A 25,361-nucleotide genomic window follows, 5' to 3' on the forward strand; every position below is an offset into this window, starting at 1 on the left:
CTCTCCTCATGTTTGCTCTGGACAGAGGGGTCAGACAGGGCTGTGTCTGGTCTCTCCTCATGTTTGCTCTGGACAGAAGGGTCAGACAGGGCTGTGTCTGGTCTCTCCTCATGTTTGCTCTGGACAGAAGGGTCAGAGAGGGCTGTGTCTGGTCTCTCCTCATGTTTGCTCTGGACAGAGGGGTCAGACAGGGCTGTGCCTGGTCTCTCCTCATGTTTGCACTCGAAAGAAGGGTCAGACAGGGCTGTGTCTGGTCTCTCCTCATGTTTGCTCTGGACAGAGGGGTCAGACAGGGCTGTGTCTGGTCTCTCCTCATGTTTGCTCTGGACAGAAGGGTCAGACAGGGCTGTGTCTGGTCTCTCCTCATGTTTGCTCTGGACAGAAGGGTCAGAGAGGGCTGTGTCTGGTCTCTCCTCATGTTTGCTCTGGACAGAAGGGTCAGACAGGGCTGTGTCTGGTCACTCCTCATCTTCTCTCTGGACAGAAGGGTCAGACAGGGCTGTGTCTGGTCTCTCCTCATGTTTGCTCTGGACAGAGGGGTCAGACAGGGCTGTGTCTGGTCTCTCCTCATGTTTGCTCTGGACAGAGGGGTCAGACAGGGCTGTGTCTGGTCTCTCCTCATGTTTGCTCTGGACAGAGGGGTCAGACAGGGCTGTTCCTGGTCTCTCCTCATGTTTGCTCTCGAAAGAAGGGTCAGACAGGGCTGTGTCTGGTCTCTCCTCATGTTTGCTCTGGACAGAGGGGTCAGACAGGATTGTGCCTGGTCTCTCCTCATGTTTGCTCTGGACAGAGGGGTCAGACAGGGCTGTGTCTGGTCCCTCCTCATGTTTGCTCTGGACAGAGGGGTCAGACAGGATTGTGCCTGGTCTCTCCTCATGTTTGCTCTGGACAGAGGGGTCAGACAGGGCTGTGTCTGGTCTCTCCTCATGTTTGAACCATTGGCCCAATTTATTAAACAATCGAAAACAATTCACGGTGTTTCACTCGATGGGACGGAACATAAAGCTGCTGCAGATGAAGTTCTATTGTATTTGACCAAACCAGACATTTCCAAACTCAATGTGATTAATTTTCATAAAAAAAATTGTCCAATGTCTTGATACAAAATGAATGTACAAAAAAATCATCCCACTCTGGCGCCCCCCTCTGACCTTCAAAAAGACCATTCAAAATGCAAACGGAATGACTTGGATCCTTAGAGGCCTATCAACTATTCTGTAGAAAAAATTATACCCATCTTTTTATGTCCTTTAGGTCCTGGTGTGAAAATGTCTCTATTTCAGGTGAAATGTTCGCGTTGCTGGTGTGATCAGGAATGTTGTGCTCAATGGTCTTTTACTGAGAGTCATGTGGTGCCGGGGTTCCTGTACAGGTCTTATACTGAGAGTCATGTGGTGCCTGAGGTTCCTGTACGGGTCTTATACTGAGAGTCATGTGGTGCCTGAGGTTCCTGTACAGGTCTTATACTGAGAGTCATGTGGTGCCGGGGGTTCCTGTACAGGTCTTATACTGAGAGTCATGTGGTGCCTCAAACTCTTTCTCTTCATCTTTTGTCCTGCTCAGAATCTTCTCCTCACTGTCTTTGATCGAGTAGTTTGTGTCTTTAAGATGAAGCTGCACGACACATTAGTGACACTAAAGAGCTTTAGTCTCTTTAGTGTTTTTAAGACTTGCTCTGCAAAATTATGATGAGCTAAAAATCAATTATGGCATTTCTGTTCTTATACTTTTTTTTTGTTTGTATGAATTTTTACAATAAAGTTCAGAGAAATATTATGTTTGCTTTAGTTCGCTATGATGCTAACGTAGCATTAGTTATTATGCTAACCTAGCATTAGCTATGATGCTAACCTAGTATTAGCTATGATGCTAACATAGCATTAGCTATGATGCTAACGTAGCATTAGCTATGATGCTAACATAGCATTAGCTATGATGCTAACGTAGCATTAGTTATGATGCTAACCTAGCATTAGCTATGATGCTAACCTAGCATTAGCTATGATGCTAACGTAGCATTAGCTATGATGCTGACGTAGCAATAGCTATGATGCTAACAAAGCATTAGTTATGATGCTAACATAGCATTAGCTATGATGCTAACGTAGCATTAGTTATGATGCTAACCTAGCATTAGCTATGATGCTAACCTAGCGTTAGCTATGATGCTAACGTAGCATTAGCTATGATGCTAACGTAGCATTAGCTATTATGCTAACGTAGCATTAGCTATGATGCTAACGTAGCATTAGCTATGATGCTAACGTAGCATTGTGGTGATTTCACAGATTATAACACTTAGGTCACAAAGTCCAGACAAAACACAGATTCAAAAAACAAAGATCATGTTTATTCATGAATATATTATGCAAACCAAAGTATTGGGAGGATAAATCCATAAATGTGAGAAAAAAGAGTTTTGAATTAAATGTTCTTTCTACATCAATAAATGAATTTGACACAAATAGTTGTGTTGCTGTTTGTCCCAATGAATATGGAGTGTGTGTATGAGGCGTGGCTCTGGTGGTCCCGCCCCCTGCAGGTCAGAGGTCAGGCCCGGTCCCGCCCCCTGCAGGTCAGACCGGTCCCGCCCCCTGCAGGTCAGACCGGTCCCGCCCCCTGCAGGTCAGACAGGTCCCGCCCCCTGCAGGTCAGACAGGTCCCGCCCCCTGCAGGTCAGAGGTCAGGCCCGGTGCTGCAGGCCCGTCACCATCTTGTGGAGCCGCTCCTCGTTCTTGCAGATGGAGCAGCGCAGAGCAGCGTTCTGAGCCTGCTGCTCCTGGATCAGTGAGTCCAGCTCCAGCAGCTCGGTCTTGAGTGGCAGCAGCGCCCCCTCTGTCAGCCTGAGGAAACACAGGACAATGGGCTCTGAAACAGACTTCTCCTTCAGTCTCTGAGACGTCTATCTTTTAATTAAGATTTTTGTTATTTTTATTTTTAAAAGAACAAAAATAGATGTAAAAACATAAAAAATACAACAAACACGACCAGACAAAGAACGACAGATTTATGAAGTTCAAAGGATTCTTTCAACTCAACTCATCTTTTCATGTCATTCTCTTTTACATCTGGTGAAAAACCTTTAGACCTTTTGTCCTCCAGACCTTGAGTCTCAGCTCAGTTCTATTTGTACAAAACCTTTGGTCATAAAGTTTCACCAGTTTAAGTTTGTAACGTCTGTGTTTAGTTTGTCAGCTCCTTCCATGTCGTAAGAACAGATTTGAGCTATGGATTCTTCACTTCCTCCTCATGACTCAAGCGTCTGTCATCTGCAGTAAGACCTGTACAGGAACCTCAGGCACCACATGACTCTCAGTATAAGACCTGTACAGGAACCTCAGGCACCACATGACTCTCAGTATAAGACCTGTACAGGAACCTCAGGCACCACATGACTCTCAGTATAAGACCATTGAACACAACATTCTGGATCACACCAGCAACGCGAACATTTCACCTGAAAAAAACTACACCTCTGTTCCTCCTGCAGAGCCTGAGCGTGCTCCTGGTTCTCCTGGTCTCACCTCTGTTCCTCCTGCAGAGCCTGAGCGTGCTCCTGGTTCTCCTGGTCTCACCTCTGTTCCTCCTGCAGAGCCTGAGCGTGCTCCTGGTTCTCCTGGTCTCACCTCTGTTCCTCCTGCAGAGCCTGAGCGTGCTCCTGGTTCTCCTGGTCTCACCTCTGTTCCTCCTGCAGAGCCTGAGCGTGCTCCTGGTTCTCCTGGTCTCACCTCTGTTCCTCCTGCAGAGCCTGAGCGTGCTCCTGGTTCTCCTGGTCTCACCTCTGTTCCTCCTGCAGAGCCTGAGCGTGCTCCTGGTTCTCCTGGTCTCACCTCTGTTCCTCCTGCAGAGCCTGAGCGTGCTCCTGGTTCTCCTGGTCTCACCTCTGTTCCTCCTGCAGAGCCTGAGCGTGCTCCTGGTTCTCCTGGTCTCACCTCTGTTCCTCCTGCAGAGCCTGAGCGTGCTCCTGGTTCTCCTGGTCTCACCTCTGTTCCTCCTGCAGAGCCTGAGCGTGCTCCTGGTTCTCGTGTCTCCAGTGCTGGAGCTCGGCGCTCATGGCGTCCATGTCCTCCTGGAGATAGTCCATGATCTTCCCCAGAGGAAGAACGCTACGACAAATGGTCTGAACAGAAGAACGAAGACGCTCCATCTCCCTCTGGACCAGGTCCTGCTCCTTTCTCTGAACTGAGGCTGAGGTCTGAGGAGGACAGAAGACACGTGAGACTGAGGAGGACAGAAGACACGTGAGACTGAGGAGGACACCCTAACCCACTGAGGAGGACGCTCACATGCAGCGCCCCCTGGAGGACGCTCACATGCAGCGCCCCCTGGAGGACGCTCACATGCAGCGCCCCCTGGAGGACGCTCACATGCAGCGTCCCCTGGAGGACGCTCACATGCAGCGCCCCCTGGAGGACGCTCACATGCAGCGCCCCCTGGAGGACGCTCACATGCAGCGCCCCCTGGAGGACGCTCACATGCAGCGCCCCCTGGAGGACGCTCACATGCAGCGTCCCCTGGAGGAGATGAACGTACCTGAGGTTTGGCAGATGGAGAAACTTCATAATATTTCTTTGTTTCCAGAATCTTCTTGACTAAACCGCCTGCACAAACAGACCAAACATGTGACCAAACATGTGACCAAACATGTGACCAACCATGTGACCAAACATGTGACCATACATGTGATCAAACATGTGACCAAATATGTGACCAAACATGTGACCAAGCATGTGACCATACATGTGACCATACATATGATCAAACATGTGACCAAATATGTGACCAACATGTGACCAAACCTGTGACCAACATGTGACCAAACATGTGACCATTCATGTGATCAAATATGTGACCATACATGTGACCAAACATGTGGCCAAACATGTGACCATACATGTGACCAAACATCTGACCAAACATGTGGCCAAACATGTGACCAAACATGTGACCAAAAATGTGACCATACATGTGATCAAACATGTGACCATACATGCGATCATACATGCGATCATACATGTGGCCAAACATGTGACCATACATGTGACCAAACATCTGACCAAACATGTGGCCAAACATGTGACCAAACATGTGACCAAAAATGTGACCATACATGTGATCAAACATGTGACCATACATGCGATCATACATGCGATCATACATGTGACCAAACATGTGACCAAACATGTGACCATACATGTGACCATACATGTGATCAAACATGTGACCAAATATGTGACCATACATGTGATCAAACATGTGACCAAATATGTGACCAAACATGTGACCAAGCATGTGACCATACATGTGACCATACATATGATCAAACATGTGACCAACCATGTGACCAAACATGTGACCATACATGTGATCAAACATGTGACCAAATATGTGACCAAACATGTGACCAAGCATGTGACCATACATGTGACCATACATATGATCAAACATGTGACCAAATATGTGACCAACATGTGACCAAACCTGTGACCAACATGTGACCAAACATGTGACCATTCATGTGATCAAATATGTGACCATACATGTGACCAAACATGTGGCCAAACATGTGACCAAACATGTGACCATACATGTGACCATACATGTGACCAAACATCTGACCAAACATGTGGCCAAACATGTGACCAAACATGTGACCAAAAATGTGACCATACATGTGATCAAACATGTGACCATACATGCGATCATACATGCGATCATACATGTGGCCAAACATGTGACCATACATGTGACCAAACATCTGACCAAACATGTGGCCAAACATGTGACCAAACATGTGACCAAAAATGTGACCATACATGTGATCAAACATGTGACCATACATGCGATCATACATGCGATCATACATGTGACCAAACATGTGACCAAACATGTGACCATACATGTGACCATACATGTGATCAAACATGTGACCAAATATGTGACCATACATGTGATCAAACATGTGACCATACATGCGACCATACATGCGATCATACATGTGACCAAACATGTGACCAAACATGTGACCATACATGTGACCATACATGTGATCAAACATGTGACCAAATATGTGACCATACATGTGATCAAACATGTGACCATACATGTGACCATACATGTGATCAAACATGTGACCATACATTAGATCAAACATGTGACCAAACATGTGACCATACATGTGACCATACATGTGATCAAACATGTGACCAAACATGTGACCACACATGTGACCATACATGTGATCAAACATGTGACCATACATTAGATCAAACATGTGACCAAACATGTGACCATACATGTGACCATACATGTGATCAAACATGTGACCAAACATGTGACCATACATGTGACCAAACATGTGACCAAACCTGTGACCATACATGTGACCATACATGTGATCAAACATGTGACCATACATTAGATCAAACATGTGACCACACATGTGACCATACATGTGATCAAACATGTGACCAAACATGTGACCATACATGTGACCATACATGTGATCAAACATGTGATCAAACATGTGACCAAACATGTGACCATACATGTGACCATACATGTGATCAAACATGTGACCAAACATGTGACCATACATGTGATCAAACATGTGACCAAACATGTGACCATACATGTGACCATACATGTGATCAAACATGTGACCAAACATGTGACCATACATGTGACCAAACATGTGACCAAACCTGTGACCATACATGTGACCATACATGTGATCAAACATGTGACCATACATTAGATCAAACATGTGACCACACATGTGACCATACATGTGACCATACATGTGATCAAACATGTGACCATACATGTGATCAAACATGTGACCAAACATGTGACCATACATGTAACTAATCTGAGCATAAAAGGTGTAAATGTGAGTTTACCGTGTGAGTCGTCTCCAGCTTCTGCCAAATCCTGCTCCAGAAACAAACACTTTAAGAACATTATTCTGAGAATAACAAGTTATTTATTGAAAACTGTAGCAAATAAATATTATTTTAGTCAAGTCCAACTCTAAATGTGTTTCTCACTTTGAATATATGAGTCCAGACTTATTCTGCCATCTTTGTTTAGTTGTGTTTGTGTTTGTCATGAATCCTGTCACATGTCTGGTCAGACGTTTGACCAAACGTCTGACCAAACGTCTGACCAAACGTCTGACCAAACGTCTGACCAAACGTCTGACCAAACGTCTGACCAAACGTCTGACCAGACGTTTGGTCAGACGTTTGGTCAGGTATCTGGTCAGATGTCTGGTTCTCACAGAGTGTGCGTCCGGAGCTGCTGCCTGCGCCTCCTGCACCAGGAACTGTTCATCTTCATCGTTCTCTTCCTCCGCAGTCTTTTTGCCGTCGAGGATCAAAGAAGACATTTTAGCACTGGACGACCTGAAACACAGAGAGAACACTGAGAACACAGAGAGAACACAGAGAACACAGAGAGAACACAGAGAGAACACAGAGAGAACACTGAGAACACAGAGAGAACACAGAGAGAACACAGAGAGAACACAGAGAGAACACAGAGAGAACACTGAGAACACAGAGAGAACACAGAGAGAACACAGAGAGAACACAGAGAGAACACTGAGAACACAGAGAGAACACAGAGAGAACACAGAGAGAACACAGAGAACACAGAGAGAACACAGAGAACACAGAGAGAACACAGAGAACACACAGAGAGAACACAAAGAACACAGAGAGAACACAGAGAGAACACTGAGAACACAGAGAGAACAGAGAGAACACAGAGAACACAGAGAACAGAGAGAACACAGAGAGAACACAGAGAACACACAGAGAGAACACAAAGAACACAGAGAGAATGCTGAGAAAACAGAGAAAACACTGAGAACACATAGAGAACCCAGAACACAGAGAGAACATAGAGAACACAGAGAGAACACAGAGAGACCACAGAGAGAACACAGAGAACACACAGAGAGAACACAGAGAGAACACAGAAAACACACAACAGAGAACACAGAGAGAACACAGAGAGAACACTGAGAACACAGAGAGAACACAGAGAACACAGAGAGAACACAGAGAGAACACTGAGAACACAGAGAGAACAGAGAGAACACAGAGAACACAGAGAGAACAGAGAGAACACAGAGAGAACACAGAGAACACACAGAGAGAACACAAAGAACACAGAGAGAACACAGAGAGAAAACTGAGAACACAGAGAGAACAGAGAGAACACAGAGAACACAGAGAACAGAGAGAACACAGAGAGAACACAGAGAACACACAGAGAGAACACAAAGAACACAGAGAGAATGCTGAGAAAACAGAGAAAACACTGAGAACACATAGAGAACCCAGAACACAGAGAGAACATAGAGAACACAGAGAGAACACAGAGAGACCACAGAGAGAACACAGAGAACACACAGAGAGAACACAGAGAGAACACAGAAAACACACAACAGAGAACACAGAGAGAACACAGAGAGAACACAGAACACACAGAGAACACAGAGAACACACAGAGAGAACACAAAGAACACAGAGAGAACACTGAGAACACAGATAGAACACAGAGAGAACACAGAGAACACACAGAGAGAACACAGAGAGAACACAGAAAACACACAACAGAGAACACAGAGAGAACACAGAGAACACACAGAGAACACAGAGAAAACACAGAGAGAGCACACAGAAAACACATAGTAACACAGAGATCACAGAGAGATCACAGAGAGAACACAGATAACACACAGAGAACACACAGAGAAACACTGAGAACACATAGAGAACACTGAGAACACAGAGAGAACACTGAGAACACAGAGAGAACACTGAGAACACAAAGAGAACACACAGAGAACACACAGAGAACACACAGAGAACACACAGAGAAACACTGAGAACACATAGAGAACACTGAGAACACAGAGAGAACACTGAGAACACAAAGAGAACACACAGAGAACACACTGAGAACTCAGAGAGAACACTGAGAACACAGAGAGAACACAGAGAACACAGAGAACACTGAGAACACAGAGAGAACACAGAGAACACACAGAGAGAACAGAGAGAACACACACAGAGAACACAGAGAGAACACAGAGAACACTGAGAACACAGAGAGAACACTGAGAACACAGAGAGAACACTGAGAACACAGAGAGAACAGAGAGAACACTGAGAACACAGAGAGAACACTGAGAGCACAGAGAGAACACTGAGAACACAGAGAGAACAGAGAGAACACAGAGAGAACACAGATAGCACAGAGAGAACACTGAGAACACAGAGAGAACACTGAGAACACAGAGAGAACACAGAACACAGAGAGAACATAGAGAACACAGAGAGAACACAGAGAACACACTGAGAACACAGAGAGAACACAGAACACAGAGAGAACACAGAGAGAACACAGAGAACACAGAGAGAACACACAGAGAACACAGAGAGAACACTGAGAACACAGAGAGAACACAGAGAGAACAGAGAGAACACACAGAAAACACAGAGAGAACAGAGAGAACACGGAGAACACACAGAGAACAGAGAGAACACAGAGAGAACACTGAGAGCACAGAGAGAACACTGAGAACACAGAGAGAACACAGAGAGAACACAGATAGCACAGAGAGAACACTGAGAACACAGAGAACACTGAGAACACAGAGAGAACACAGAACGCAGAGAGAACACAGAGAGAACACAGAGAGAACAGAGAGAACACAGAGAGAACACACAGAGAACACAGAGAGAACACTGAGAACACAGAGAGAACACAGAGAGAACAGAGAGAACACACAGAAAACACAGAGAGAACAGAGAGAACACGGAGAACACACAGAGAACAGAGAGAACACAGAGAGAACACTGAGAGCACAGAGAGAACACTGAGAACACAGAAAGAACACAGATAGCACAGAGAGAACACTGAGAACACAGAGAACACTGAGAACACAGAACACAGAGAGAACACAGAACACAGAGAGAACACAGAGAACACAGAAAGAACACACAGAGAACACACAGAAAACACAGAGAGAACAGAGAGAACACAGAGAGAACACACTGAGAACACAGAGAACAGAGAGAACACAGAAAGAAGAGAGAGAACACAGAGAGAACACACAGAGAACATACTGAGAACACAGAGAGAACACAGAGAGAACACAGAGAGAACACGAGAACACAGAAAGAACACAGAGAGAACACAGAGAGAACACACAGAGAACACAGAGAGAACACAGAGAACACTGATAACACAGAGAGAACACAGAGAGAACACAGAGAGAACACAGAGAGAACAGAGAGAACACAGAGAGAACAGAGAGAACACAGAGAGAACAGAGAGAGAACACAGAGAGAACACAGAGAGAAGACACTGAGAACACACTGAGAACACAGAGAGAACACAGAGAGAACACAGAGAACACAGAGAGAACACAGAGAGAACACAGAGAGAACACAGAGAGAACACAGAGAGAACACAGAGAACACAGAAAGAAGAGAGAGAACACAGAGAGAGCACAGAGAGAACATACTGAGAACACAGAGAGAACACAGAGAGAACACAGAGAGAAAAGAGAGAACACAGAGAGAACACAGAGAGAACACAGAGAGAACACAGAGAGAACACACTGAGAACACAGAGAGAACACAGAGAACACAGAGAGAACACAGAGAGAACACAGAGAGAACACAGAGAGAACACACTGAGAACACAGAGAGAACAGAGAGAACACAGAAAGAAGAGAGAGAACACAGAGAGAGCACAGAGAGAACATACTGAGAACACAGAGAGAACACAGAGAGAACACAGAGAGAACACAGAGAGAACACGAGAACACAGAGAGAACACAGAAAGAACACAGAGAGAACACACAGAGAACAGAGAGAGAACACAGAGAACACTGATAACACAGAGAGAACACAGAGAGAACAGAGAGAGAACACAGAGAACACAGAGAGAACACAGAGAGAACAGAGAGAGAACACAGAGAGAACAGAGAGAACACAGAGAGAACAGAGAACAGAGAGAACACAGAGAGAACACAGAGAGAACACACTGAGAACACACTGAGAACACAGAGAGAACAGAGAGAACACAGAGAGAACACAGAGAGAACACAGAGAGAACACAGAGAGAACACAGAGAACAGAGAGAACACAGAGAGAACACAGAGAGAACAAACTGAGAACACAGAGAGAACACAGAGAGAACACAGAGAACACAGAGAACACAGAGAGAACACACTGAGAACACAGAGAGAACACAGAGAGAACACAGAGAGAACAGAGAGAACACAGAGAGAACACAGAGAGAACACAGAGAGAACACGAGAACACAGAAAGAACACAGAGAGAACACAGAGAGAACACACAGAGAACACAGAGAGAACACAGAGAGAACACAGAGAACACAGAGAACACTGATAACACAGAGAGAACACAGAGAGAACACAGAGAGAACACAGAGAGAACAGAGAGAACACAGAGAGAACAGAGAGAACACAGAGAGAACACAGAGAGAACAGAGAGAGAACACAGAGAGAACACAGAGAGAACACAGAGAGAACACAGAGAGAACACACTGAGAACACACTGAGAACACACTGAGAACACAGAGAGAACAGAGAGAACACAGAGAGAACACAGAGAGAACACAGAAAGAAGAGAGAGAACACAGAGAGAACACAGAGAGAACATACTGAGAACACAGAGAGAACACAGAGAGAACACAGAGAGAACACAGAGAGAACACGAGAACACAGAGAGAACACAGAAAGAACACAGAGAGAACACACTGAGAACACACTGAGAACACAGAGAGAACAGAGAGAACACAGAAAGAAGAGAGAGAACACAGAGAGAACACAGAGAGAACATACTGAGAACACAGAGAGAACACAGAGAGAACACGAGAACACAGAGAGAACACAGAAAGAACACAGAGAGAACACACAGAGAACACAGAGAGAACACAGATAACACAGAGAGAACACAGAGAGAACACAGAGAGAACACAGAGAGAACAGAGAGAGAACACAGAGAGAACAGAGAGAACACAGAGAGAACAGAGAGAACACAGAGAGAACAGAGAACAGAGAGAACAGAGAACAGAGAGAACACACTGAGAACACCCTGAGAACACAGAGGGAACACAGAGAGAACACAGAGAGAACACAGAGAGAACACAGAGAACAGAGAGAACACAGAGAGAACACAGAGAGAACACACTGAGAACACAGAGAGAACACAGAGAGAACAGAGAGAACACAGAGAGAACACACTGAGAACACAGAGAGAACATAGAGAACACAGAGAGAACACAGAGAGAACACAGAGAGAACACAGAGAGAACACAGAGAGAACACAGAGAGAACAGCGAGAACAGCGAGAACAGCGAGAACACAGAGAGAACACAGAGAGAACACAGAGAGAACAGAGAGAACACAGAGAACATGTTTGAGTGTTCAGGAGTACTCTGCAGTCACAGAGGAACAGTGCTCTGGGGGCCCCTGACACTGTGAGGCAGGAGCTAACCACTCTGCCACTCTCACCTGTCAGCCTCAGCATGGCTCCCTTGTTTTTTGCCTCTAGGGGGCGCTGCACGTGCACTGCTGGGGCGCAGCATCCTGGTGCTGCACAGAGAGAACAAAGAAGAAGAGACTGCATCAGACTCAGGCCCGGGACCTCAGTTTGACCCGGGACCTCAGTTTGACCCGGGACCTCAGTTTGACCCGGGGCCTCAGTTTGACCCGGGGCCTCAGTTTGACCCGGGGCCTCAGCTGGTTGACCTCTGACCTTGCAGCAGCTTCAGACTCTGGAGCTTTCACTTCTGCGTCTGAAACAAAATAAAAGTCCAGATGAAACTGTCGGATCCAAGTATGTTGAAGGTTTCATTTACTTCTGTTTTAGCTGAAACTTACCTGTTGCTATGGTGACGCCTAGAGAGGCCGTCACCATGGTAACCGGCAGTGACCCACATGTTGCATACAAAGCTGTACTTTTCAAACCTCATTTTGTGTTAAATACTTTGCACTTGATGAGCACAAGAACAAGGCCAGTTACATCGCCCGAATTGGCGTTACCGGGGCCCCATCCTGGAGCCCCATCCTGGAGCCCCATCCTGGAGCCCCATCCTCTGACCTTCACCCGAGTGTCTTGGACACTCGGGTGAAGAAAGGGGCGGAGCTGAAGGCAAAGCTCTTGATTTACGTTCTGACCTGACCTCTGACCTAAGGTCATGAGCTTTAATGACCCAAAGGAAGAGATCACGGATACAAGTGGTAAATAAGTTTCCTCCTCCTGGGCTCCTCCCTGGGGAGGTGTTTCGGGCGTGTCTGGGAGTCCCTGCTTAGACTATTGCCCCTGTGACCCAGTCCCTGTGACCCCGCCCCAGTGACCCCGCCCCAGTGACCCCGCCCCAGTCACCCCGCCCCGGAGAAGAGGAAGAAGACGGATACTTTGCACTTTATCCCACGCTCATGTTCTACCGAGCTGACATTGTTCCGTCCATACTGCACATGTAGTACTTGTACACACTGCACATGTAGTACTTGTACGCACTGCACATGTAGTACTTGTACGCACTGCACATGTAGTACTTGTACACACTGCACATGTAGTACTTGTACGCACTGCACATGTAGTACTTGTACGCACTGCACATGTAGTACTTGTACACACTGCACATGTAGTACTTGTACGCACTGCACATGTAGTACTTGTACGCACTGCACATGTAGTACTTGTACGCACTGCACATGTAGTACTTGTACGCACTGCACATGTAGTACTTGTACGCACTGCACATGTAGTACTTGTACGCACTGCACATGTAGTACTTGTACGCACTGCACATGTAGTACTTGTACACACTGCACATGTAGTACTTGTACACACTACTGCACATGTAGTACTTGTACACACTGCACATGTAGTACTTGTATACACTACTGCACATGTAGTACTTGTATACACTACTGCACATGTAGTACTTGTACACACTGCACATGTAGTACTTGTATACACTACTGCACATGTAGTACTTGTACACACTGCACATGTAGTACTTGTACACACTGCACATGTAGTACTTGTACACACTGCACATGTAGTACTTGTACACACTGCACATGTAGTACTTGTACACACTGCACATGTAGTACTTGTACACACTGCACATGTAGTACTTGTACACACTGCACATGTAGTACTTGTACACACTGCACATGTAGTACTTGTACACACTGCACATGTAGTACTTGTACACACTGCACATGTAGTACTTGTACACACTGCACATGTAGTACTTGTACACACTGCACATGTAGTACTTGTACACACTGCACATGTAGTACTTGTACACACTACTGCACATGTAGTACTTGTACACACTACTGCATATGTAGTACTTGTACACACTACTGCACCATCTTTACACACAATGAGACACACACAAACACAACTAAACAAAGATGGAAGAATAAGTCTGGACTTATTTATTTAAAGTGATAAACAAATCCCTAAAGGACGTCTTAATTGTTAAAATATTGGGGCTCTTTACGATGGTCCAACATCAAGAATAAAAATGGTCACATGACAGATCCACTGACCCTAAAGAGAGGAGTGAGACAGGGCTGTGCCTGGTCTCTCCTCCTGTTTGCTTCATGGTGTTACCATGAAGATGGGACGGAACATAAAAATGTAACAGAATAAAATTAACCAAACCAGACATAAATATAAACAACATGCAGAGTGATGGACAGAGCGGTCAGTTCCAGAGTCTAACCTGATGTGGCTGAAGCGACGTTTGAACGCGCTCGACTCGACTGGAGACAGGACTTCATCTAAAGTCACGCTCTAGAATCTGAGCTTCTATGACGTCACGGTTACGGTTGTTATGCAAGAACACATGAGACTGTTGTTGTTGTTGTTGTTGTTTTATGACTGTTGCTTCTAAGTGTTACATCACCGCCAGACTTTTTTATTCCTCAGACTTTTCAGGGCAATACAATAGTTGTTGTTATGTATCCAAGTTGTTGTTGTTCTTTTATGGCGGTTGACATCCGAGTGTTGCATTACCGCCAGACTTTATTCCTCAGACGTTTCGTAGTCCTCAGACTCTGTCGTAGTCCGTAAAAGTACTCCTCCCATTGCTTTGGTGTTACAAAGCCCATGAGGTCATGATGTGTTTTTGCTCTCTCAGTGAGGAGCAGGGCGGTTGCAGATATCAGGGATGTGAGTTCAGAGTGTAAGGTGTTCATAAAGCTCGCGCAGGATAATGCGTCCTTTAAGGGGTGGGATCCGATGGCGTTGACAAGGAGCCTGACTGTAGCTGTGGGAGTGGTCAAGCATGCGAGTGTCCTTAGGGATGGCTCGCTGCTGGTCGTGTGCAAGGACGTGGCTCAGCAAAGGAAGGCGATTGAAGCTAAGTGTCTGGGGGGGAAGGACATTCTTGTGTCTGATGCTGTAAGAGGCACGGTCAGGGGAGTTATCGTAGGTGTCCCTACGACGACATCTGTGGATGACATAAAGGAGAATTTGACTGGAGCTAAGGTGGTGGATGCTAGGCGGTTGAAGATGACCCGGGATGGGGTAAGGTGTGACAGCCTGTCGATAATGATTAGATTTGAAGGTGGGATCCTGCCTCGTGTGGTGTGCGTTGGGTACATGCGCTATGGCGTACGCCCATATGTTCCGCCGCCCCTGCGTTGCTTCAAGTGCCAGCGCTTTGGGCATATTGCAGCGGTCTGTAGAGGGAAGCAGAAGTGTGGTAAATGTGCAGGAGACCACGAATATGGGAAGTGTGACGACGGAGCAAAACTCAAGTGCTGTAACTGTGGGGGAGAGCATAGCTCTGCCTACGGGGGATGCGTGTTCAGCAAGAGGGCTGCTGAGGTGCAAAAAGTTAGAGCCTCTCAAGGCATATCCTACGCGGATGCGGTCAAGAAGGTGTCTGGTAGTCAGGTGAAGGTGGATGCAGTGCGGGCTGCCAGTGCTGCTGGTGACCTAGGCGACAGGGGAGGGGGCAGCGTTGCCCGCGGCCAGGGGGAGGTCCCCACTGGGATCCCTGTGAGTGTGGCTTCCACGGGCAGAGGCCCTGTGGGTGCGGAGGATGTACTGGTTGTGAAGAGGAAAGATTTCTTCCTCTTTATGGTGGAAGTGATTAACTGTACTGGTCAAACCAAGAAGAGATCCGAAAAGACTAAGATCATCGCTAAGGCTGCAGGGAAGTACTTTGGAGCTGGGGGTCCCGAGTGGACGGAGATAGAGGATGCGCTGCGGGAAGGCACCCTGCCCCATTCTGGCAGTGGGAGTGGGGGGGCTCCCGATGCGCCGTCAGGTTCCGGGGGCTCATAATGGCAGTGGTTGTCTTGCAATGGAATGCGCGTAGTCTTCGTGCTAATGGCCAGGAATTTAAGCATTTTGTCTCTACCTTGTTGAACAAGCCTCACGTTATGTGCGTGCAGGAGACTTGGTTACGACCTAGGTGGGGTTTTGGGATACAAGGGTATGTGTGTGTTAGGAATGATAGGGAGCAGGGTAGAGGCGGAGGTGTGGCTGTGTTTGTCCGAGATGACCTAAATTACGTTGTTGTCAGTGTGAGTAAAGCACCGGAGGCTCTGGCGGTGAGGGTCTGGCTGGGTGGTGAAGCTGTTACTGTAGTTAACCTTTATAATCCGTGTGGTGAGTTAACGTTAGAGTCCTTACATAGTATCGGTAAGGATGTTCGGGGAAAGGCCGTGTGGTGTGGGGATTTTAATGCGCATAGCGCTTTGTGGGGCGGTAGTGGTACCGATAGGTATGGGCAGGTGGTAGAGGGTTTTATCAATCAAAGGGAGTTGGTTTGTCTGAATGATGGGAGTGGGACCCGCTATGATATGGGGACCGGTACGGAAAGTGCAATAGATCTTACGCTTGTGTCCAAGGAGTTAGCTGGTGTTTGTAGTTGGGAGGTTCTTGGTAATCTTTCTTTTGGTAGCGATCACTATCTAGTCCGCACCGAGATTGGCTTTGGGAGCTGTGTGGTCAGGGGGACGAGGATCCAGATCCAGGTGGCAGTTGGCAAGGGCGAACTGGGGGGCTTTCCTGAGGAAAGCTGATGATAGTTCTAGGGTTCTGCAGGAAGGAGGATTGACTCAGGTGGATGATCTCAATAGTGCAATTGTCTCGCTCATCACGCAGTCAGCGGTAGGCACGATTCCTAAGAGTGGTGGTAGTGGACATAGGAAGCGGGTGCCGTGGTGGAATGAAGCATGTGGTCATGCTGTTAGGGCGAGAAATGCGGCGTTTCGCCGGCTAAGGGTTACCCACACTGAGGGTGCCCTCATTGACTACAAGAGGGCCCGCGCTGTTGTGCGGAAAACTGTAAGAACGGCCAAGAGTGCCTATTGGAGGCGGTATTGTTCCAAAATTGGGAGAGAAACGCGTCTCGGGGATGTTTGGGGGATGATTAAGCGGATGCATGGGGTTGAGCGCCGTCATGGGACCCGGTCCTAATACTGAATGGTGTTGAAGCAGTCAGCGACGTTGACAAAGCTGAACTGTTGGCCAGCACCTTTGTGTCGGTGCACAGCTCTGACAATCTCTCACCTGCGGAAAGGCACTACAGGGAGAGTACTCTGGCCCAAAATTCTGAGCTGATTGGGCACCAGCCTTCGACTCAAGATGACCTTGACCTTCCGTTTAGTTTGTTTGAGCTAAGGAGAGCACTTTCTAAGGCGAAACAGACAGCCCCGGGTAAAGATGAGGTGTGCTATGACATGCTCTCTCATTTGACTGATGACACGCTTGGGCTAGTCCTGGGTCTTTTCAACCGTGTTTGGGATTCAGGTTGTGTTCCATCTGCGTGGAAACAGTCTACGGTGGTGCCGGTTCTGAAGCCGGGTAGGCCAGCGTCTGACCCTTCAAGTTATAGGCCGATTGCCTTGACGTCGCAGCTCGGGAAAACGATGGAGCGCATGGTTACCGAGCGGTTGGATTACTTCTTGGAGAGTCAGGGTTTGCTTCCCGCGCACCAGAGTGGTTTCCGTAGGGGCAGGAACACCATGGATTCCGTGTTGTGTTTGGAATCTGATATCCAGCTGGCCAGGGCTCAGAAAGAAAAGGTTATTGCGGTGCTCTTCGATGTGGAGAAGGCGTACGATATGGTTTGGGGGGATGGGCTCCTCGTTAAGCTGCGGAAGTGTGGTGTGAAGGGTAAACTGTTTAACTGGGTCCGGAGCTTTCTGTCTGGCCGGCGTATCCAAACCAGAGTGGGCGCTGCTTACTCTGGGGTCTATGGGGTGGAGAATGGGATCCCGCAGGGGAGTGTGTGTAGCCCTATCTTGTTCAATGTTATGATTAAGGACATCTTTGACGACGTGGATGGGTCTGTTGGGAGGAGCCTTTATGCTGATGATGGCGCTCTATGGGTGAGAGGGAGGAATCTCCGGTTTTACGAGGCGAAACTGCAAAGGGCAATACAGCAGGTGGAGCAGTGGACCCTGAAGTGGGGGTTTAAACTGTCCGTACGGAAGTCTCAAGTGATCTGTTTCTTCAATGGGCATAGGACGCTCGAACAGGTCAGGGAGGTGAGGTTCTTGGGGGTCACCTTTGACGAGAGGCTTAGTTGGCGTCGGCACATTGATGAGGTCAGTGGTAAATGCAAAAGGGTGAATAACTTGCTTCGTTGTCTATCCGGCCAGGACTGGGGGGCCAGCAGAAGGTCGCTCCTGGGTATTTATCGGGCCGTCATGAGGGCGGCTATTGATTATGGCTGTATAGCCTACATGTCTGCGGCTGAGTCTAACTTAAAGAAGCTTGATGTGGAGCAAGCCCAGGCCTTGCGCATCTGCTGTAGGGCTTTTAGGACCTCCCCTGTCTCGGCGCTGCAGGTTGAGTTGGGGGAATTGCCGTTACGGCTCCGGAGGCTAGAACTTCTGTTGGCTTACTGGGTGAATGTGCAAGGTCATACGAGCTCTCACCCGGTGAGGGACTTTCTCAGGGTTGATGGGGGGCAGAGTGAAGCTGGCGGTATGGTTTTTAGCCAGGTAGGAAATGCGAAGGCGCGGCTTGCGGGGGTTGGTGATCTGCGTGTGAGCCCGTCGGTGGCTTTGTCTGCTATAGCTCCGTGGAAGTTTGTCCCGGCTCCTGTTGATGTTAGCTTGCATGGCAAGCTTAGAGGAGTCGCTGGGAGGGCACCGCAGTTTGCCGTTCAAGCGCTCATCGATAAGCACTCAGGTGATGTGTTTATTTATACCGACGGGTCTAGGGATCCTGAGAGTGGGCGTACTGGCGCCGCTTATTTTGTGCCTGACCTGGGGCTGGCGGTCAAGAAGAGGTTGACAGATCGCCTTTCTGTTTTCACGTCGGAACTCATAGCGATACGGTTGGCATTGGAATGGGCGGAATCTGCTTTGCAGTGTTGCGGCATTGTGGTGGCCTCTGACAGCCTTTCTGCATTGCAAAGCATTAAATCTGGGAAATCGGATTGCAGACAGGATGTGTTGAATGGCATCTTCTGTCTGATGCTCTCCCTGTCCAGGAAGGATGTGAGGGTTTCCTTCTTTTGGGTCCCTGCGCATGTGGGGGTGGATGGTAACGAAATGGCTGATGCACTGGCTAAACGTTCCCTTAGGCGGCCATCAATTGATGTGGCGGTTGAGTTAAGCAAATCTGAAATCAAGCCCGTTATCAAGAGTCATGTGGTCGGCCTTTGGCAGGAATTTTGGAGCCACTGTGTTACTGGACGGCATCTCTATCACGTACAGGGTAGTGTGGGTCCTTGCGGGTCTATGGGCAGGAACGCGTGGGAGGAAAGGGCCTTCGCCCGCATGAGGATTGGCCATACTGGACTCAATTGGTCACTGAGTAGGATAGGCAAACACCCGACCGGTCTGTGTGGTCACTGTCGGGTGCCAGAGACTGTCGAGCATGTGCTGATTTGCTGTGAGGCTTATGATAGAGAAAGGGCCGGGTTGGCCTTGTGGTTTCGGAATAATGGGCGGGAGTTCAATCTGCGGAACGTTCTGGCGATTCAGTCACAGGGTTTGTGTCAGGCTGTGGTTGCTTACTTATGTAGCACAGGGCTGGGTAAACGTTTATAGAGGTGGGGGGTGTTGGAGACTGAGCCGAGGATGAGGAGCAAGAGGATGTTCTAACGCGCTTTGACTTCATGGGCCTAGAAACACCAAAGTGATGGAAGAAGGACTTCTAAAGGATAAAACGACAAAGACGTCCCATGACCTCATGGGCTTTGTACTTCCAAAGCACCGAACGTCAAAGAGGGAGAGGAAGATGAAGAAGAGTCTCCCTGGAATAAAGCCGGTTGGTCTCTGACACAACAACTATTCTAGTCACAAAGACATATCATGACCTCATGGGCTTTGTAACACCAAAGCAATGGAAGGAGTACTTTTACGGACTACGACAGAGTCTGAGGACTACGACAAAGTCTGAGGAATAAAGTCTGGCGGTAATGCAACACTCGGATGCCAACCGCCATAAAACAACAACAACAACAACAACCGGCTTTATTCCAGGGAGACTCTTCTTCATCTTCCTCTCCTTCTTTGACGTTCGGCGCTTAAACCGTACAACTTTATTCTTTAGGCTTCATTCTTCAGGCTTTAATATTTCCACTGATGTCGCTGCTTGGTAGCCGTGCGTCTACGAGACTGGGCGAGGACAGGAGACCACCCCCACCCCCATCTCGTCACTCTGATCACTCTGACTCCCCAAAAGCAGACCCCCATCACTCCGACTCCCATTTAGCACCTTTAGCCTGTTTTCTATATCTGCCCAATCAAGCTCCTTTGTTCCAAGGAATCTCCCTGCAGCTTTAGCAATGATCCTGATCCTTTCAGTTCTGCTTTGAGCCTGAGCAGCACAGTTTACAACATCCAAGTCTGAGGAATAAAGTCTGGCGGTAATGCAACAATTGGATGCCAACCGCCATAAAACAACAACAACAACAACAACAACAACAGCAACAACAACAACAACAACAAGAGTACAAAATCCTCTCTATCCACAACCAGGGTATTCTCATTCATTCTGGAACCTGCACACTTGGGACCTCCACTCTTGAAACCTTCACACTTCTTGGGAGCCACGCTGGCCTCTCTCATTTCGTCCTGGCTGGGAGCAGCGCTGGCTCCTCTCTCTGTATTTACTCTAAACTCATTACTTGAAACTTTCTTGACTGCATCTGCATAGGATATATCTTGAGAGACCTTTATTTTATGCACCTCAGCAGCTCTTTTGCTAAACCTGCATCCCCCGTAGGCAGAGCTATGTTCTTCCCCACAGTTACAGCACTTCAGTTTTGCACCCACGTCACACTTCCCATACTCATGATCTCCTGCACATTTACCACATCTTTGCTTCCCTCTACAGACCGCTGCAATATGCCCAAAGCGCTGGCACTTAAAGCAACGCAGGGGCGGTGGAACATATGGCCTAACGTCATGGCACATGAACCCAATGAACACCTTACTAGGCAGGCACCTCCCTTCAAGTGTTACCATTACCGACAAGCTGTCACATCTTACCCCAGACCGGGTCACCTTCAAACGCCTAGCGTCCACCACCGCGTGTACGGCGCGCTCGAGCTCTCTGCGCACATGCGCAGTAGAGGTGTTGTCGCATGAGCAGTGGAGTTGTTGTCATGGCCTTTCATTGTGTAAAATTGCAGATATCGAGAGTGTTGTTGTTTTTGGTTTGTTTGTGTCTCTGTTCCACCGTGAACACATGGTACAGCTCCTTTCTCCCACACGGCCACAATCAGTCGTTCGTCTGCCATTGTTGACGAGCCAGGAAAATGTGGCGCTTCTTGCGGAATTCCACGGGGAATATTCCACGTGTCTCGTGCTCACGTGTCTCGCGCTCACGTGTCTCGCGCTCACGTGTCTCGCGCTCACGTGTCTCGCGCTCACGTGTCTCGCGCTCACGTGTCTCGCGCTCACGTGTCTCGCGCTCACGTGTCTCGCTCACGTGTGTCTCGCGCTCACGTGTCTCGCGCTCACGTGTCTCGCGCTCACGTGTCTCGCGCTCACGTGTGTCTCGCGCTCACGTGTGTCTCGCGCTCACGTGTGTCTCGCGCTCACGTGTCTCGCGCTCACGTGTGTCTCGCGCTCACGTGTCTCGCGCTCACGTGTCTCGCGCTCACGTGTCTCGCGCTCACGTGTCTCGCGCTCACGTGTCTCGCGCTCACGTGTCTCGCGCTCACGTGTCTCGCGCTCACGTGTGTCTCGCGCTCACGTGTGTCTCGCGCTCACGTGTCTCGCGCTCACGTGTCTCGCGCTCACGTGTGTCTCGCGCTCACGTGTGTCTCGCGCTCACGTGTCTCGCGCTCACGTGTCTCGCGCTCACGTGTCTCGCGCTCACGTGTCTCGCGCTCACGTGTCTCGCGCTCACGTGTCTCGCGCTCACGTGTCTCGCGCTCACGTGTGTCTCGCGCTCACGTGTCTCGCGCTCACATGTCTCGCGCTCACGTGTGTCTCGCGCTCACGTGTGTCTCGCGCTCACGTGTGTCTCGCGCTCACGTGTCTCGCGCTCACGTGTCTCGCGCTCACGTGTGTCTCGCGCTCACGTGTCTCGCGCTCACGTGTCTCGCGCTCACGTGTCTCGCGCTCACGTGTCTCGCGCTCACGTGTCTCGCGCTCACGTGTGTCTCGCGCTCACGTGTCTCGCGCTCACGTGTCTCGCGCTCACGTGTCTCGCGCTCACGTGTCTCGCGCTCACGTGTCTCGCGCTCACGTGTCTCGCGCTCACGTGTGTCTCGCGCTCACGTGTGTCTCGCGCTCACGTGTCTCGCGCTCACGTGTCTCGCGCTCACGTGTCTCGCGCTCACGTGTCTCGCGCTCACGTGTCTCGCGCTCACGTGTCTCGCGCTCACGTGTGTCTCGCGCTCACGTGTCTCGCGCTCACGTGTCTCGCGCTCACGTGTCTAGTTCATGAATACATCATGTACACATTTGTCTGTTTGTAATATTATATGTTTTTCTCTTGGTAAAATGTGCACAAAAGAGACATTTAAATGTAAACAAAGTGTTACTCACCTCCTTCACTGTCCGAGCCGTCTGTGAGAGAGACAACAGTTACACACTGAAGCATTTACCCCTGAAGCATTTACACTGAAGCATTTACACTGAAGCATTTACAACTTGTGTGCGTTTTCGTGTGTTTTGTCATGTGGGTTGTCGTGTCTCGTGTGCGTTGTGTGCGTTGTGGTGTGCGTTGTGCGTTGTGTGCGTTGTGGTGTGCGTTGCCGTGTGCGTTGTCGTGTCTCGTGTGCGTTGTTGTGCGTGTTGTCGTGTCTCGTGTGCGTTGTCGTGTCTCGTGTGCGTTGTCGTGTCTCGTGTGCGTTGTCGTGTCTCGTGTGCGTTGTCGTCTCTCGTGTGCGTTGTCGTGTCTCGTGTGCGTTGTCGTGTCTCGTGTGCGTTGTCGTGTCTCGTGTGCGTTGTCGTGTCTCGTGTGCGTTGTCGTGTCTCGTGTGCGTTGTCGTGTCTCGTGTGCGTTGTCGTCTCTCGTGTGCGTTGTCGTGTCTCGTGTGCGTTGTCGTGTCTCGTGTGCGTTGTCGTGTCTCGTGTGCGTTGTCGTCTCTCGTGTGCGTTGTCTTGTCTCGTGTGCGTTGTCGTGTCTCGTGTGCGTTGTGGTGTGCGTTGCGGTGTCTCGTGTGCGTTGCGGTGTCTCGTGTGCGTTGTTGTGTGTGTTGTCGTGTGCGTTGTGGTGTCTCGTGTGCGTTGTGTGCGTTGTCGTGTCTCGTGTGTGCGTTGTGGTGTGCGTTGTGGTGTGCGTTGTGGTGTGCGTTGTGGTGTGCGTTGTGGTGTGCGTTGTGGTGTGCGTTGTGGTGTGCGTTGTCGTGTCTTGTGTGCGTTGTCGTGTCTCGTGTGCGTTGTGTGCGTTGTGGTGTGCGTTGTGTGCGTTGTGGTGTGCGTTGTGGTGTGCGTTGTGGTGTGCGTTGTGGTGTGCGTTGTGGTGTGCGTTGTCGTGTCTTGTGTGCGTTGTCGTGTCTCGTGTGCGTTGTGTGCGTTGTGGTGTGCGTTGTGTGCGTTGTGGTGTGCGTTGCCGTGTGCGTTGTTGTGTCTCGTGTGCGTTGTTGTGTGTGTTGTTGTGTCTCGTGTGCGTTGTTGTGTGTGTTGTCGTGTCTCGTGTGCGTTGTCGTGTCTCGTGTGCGTTGTGGTGTCTCGTGTGCGTTGTCGTCTCTCGTGTGCGTTGTCGTCTCTCGTGTGCGTTGTCGTGTCTCGTGTGCATTGTCATGTCTCGTGTGCGTTGTCGTGTGCGTTGTCGTCTCTCGTGTGCGTTGTCGTGTCTCGTGTGCGTTGTCGTGTCTCGTGTGCGTTATGGTGTCTCGTGTGCGTTGTCGTGTCTCGTGTGCGTTGTCGTGTCTCGTGTGCGTTGTCGTCTCTCGTGTGCGTTGTCGTGTCTCGTGTGCGTTGTCGTGTCTCGTGTGCGTTGTCGTGTGCGTTTTCGTGTCTCGTGTGCGTTGTGGTGTCTCGTGTGCGTTGTCGTGTGCGTTGTCGTGTCTCGTGTGTGCGTTGTGGTGTGCGTTGTCGTGTGCGTTGTCGTGTCTCGTGTGTGCGTTGTGGTGTGCGTTGTGGTGTGCGTTGTGGTGTGCGTTGTGGTGTGCGTTGTGGTGTGCGTTGTGGTGTGCGTTGTGGTGTGCGTTGTCGTGTCTCGTGTGCGTTGTCGTGTGCGTTGTGCGTTGTGGTGTGCGTTGTGGTGTCTCGTGTGCGTTGTCGTGTGCGTTGTGCGTTGTGGTGTGCGTTGTGGTGTCTCGTGTGCGTTGTCGTGTGCGTTGTCGTGTCTCGTGTGCGTTGTCGTGTCTCGTGTGCGTTGTCGTGTGCGTTGTCGTGTCTCGTGTGCGTTGTCGTGTCTCGTGTGCGTTGTCGTCTCTCGTGTGCGTTGTCGTCTCTCGTGTGCGTTGTCGTCTCTTGTGTGCGTTGTCGTGTCTCGTGTGCGTTGTCGTGTCTCGTGTGCGTTGTCGTCTCTCGTGTGCGTTGTCGTCTCTCGTGTGCGTTGTCGTGTCTCGTGTGCGTTGTCGTGTCTCGTGTGCGTTGTGGTGTCTCGTGTGCGTTGTGGTGTCTCGTGTGCGTTGTCGTGTGCGTTGTCGTGTCTCGTGTGCGTTGTGGTGTCTCGTGTGCGTTGTCGTGTGTGTTGCCGTGTGCGTTGTGGTGTCTCGTGTGCGTTGTGTGCGTTGTCGTGTCTCGTGTGTGCGTTGTGGTGTGCGTTGTGGTGTGCATTGTGGTGTGCGTTGTGGTGTGCGTTGTGGTGTGCGTTGTGGTGTGCGTTGTGGTGTGCGTTGTCGTGTCTCGTGTGCGTTGTCGTGTCTCGTGTGCGTTGTTGTGTCTCGTGTGCGTTGTCGTGTGC

The 25,361-nt window shown here is 49.1% G+C and overlaps 1 protein-coding gene across 1 annotated transcript in view; it reads right to left on the bottom strand.

The window, feature by feature from the left end:
* Nucleotides 1-2,655: 2,655 nt before the first annotated feature.
* The window catches only part of traf3ip1 (TNF receptor-associated factor 3 interacting protein 1), a 48,180-nt gene continuing 25,474 nt past the window's right edge, over nucleotides 2,656-25,361 (bottom strand). Inside the window, exons 8-15 of the mRNA XM_072437694.1 lie at nucleotides 23,051-23,071; nucleotides 12,807-12,846; nucleotides 12,563-12,643; nucleotides 7,283-7,406; nucleotides 6,903-6,933; nucleotides 4,534-4,601; nucleotides 3,984-4,195; nucleotides 2,656-2,843 (exon numbers count right to left, since the gene is read on the bottom strand). Coding sequence (XP_072293795.1) covers nucleotides 2,684-2,843; nucleotides 3,984-4,195; nucleotides 4,534-4,601; nucleotides 6,903-6,933; nucleotides 7,283-7,406; nucleotides 12,563-12,643; nucleotides 12,807-12,846; nucleotides 23,051-23,071 — 737 coding nt within the window. The 3' untranslated portion in view covers nucleotides 2,656-2,683. The remainder of the gene's footprint in view (nucleotides 2,844-3,983; nucleotides 4,196-4,533; nucleotides 4,602-6,902; nucleotides 6,934-7,282; nucleotides 7,407-12,562; nucleotides 12,644-12,806; nucleotides 12,847-23,050; nucleotides 23,072-25,361) is intronic.

The sequence above is a fragment of the Eucyclogobius newberryi genome, unplaced genomic scaffold, assembly GCF_026437365.1.
Source record: "Eucyclogobius newberryi isolate DKJ021-1_F unplaced genomic scaffold, fEucNew1.0.hap1 SCAF_80, whole genome shotgun sequence".
Lineage (NCBI taxonomy): Eukaryota > Metazoa > Chordata > Actinopteri > Gobiiformes > Gobiidae > Eucyclogobius > Eucyclogobius newberryi.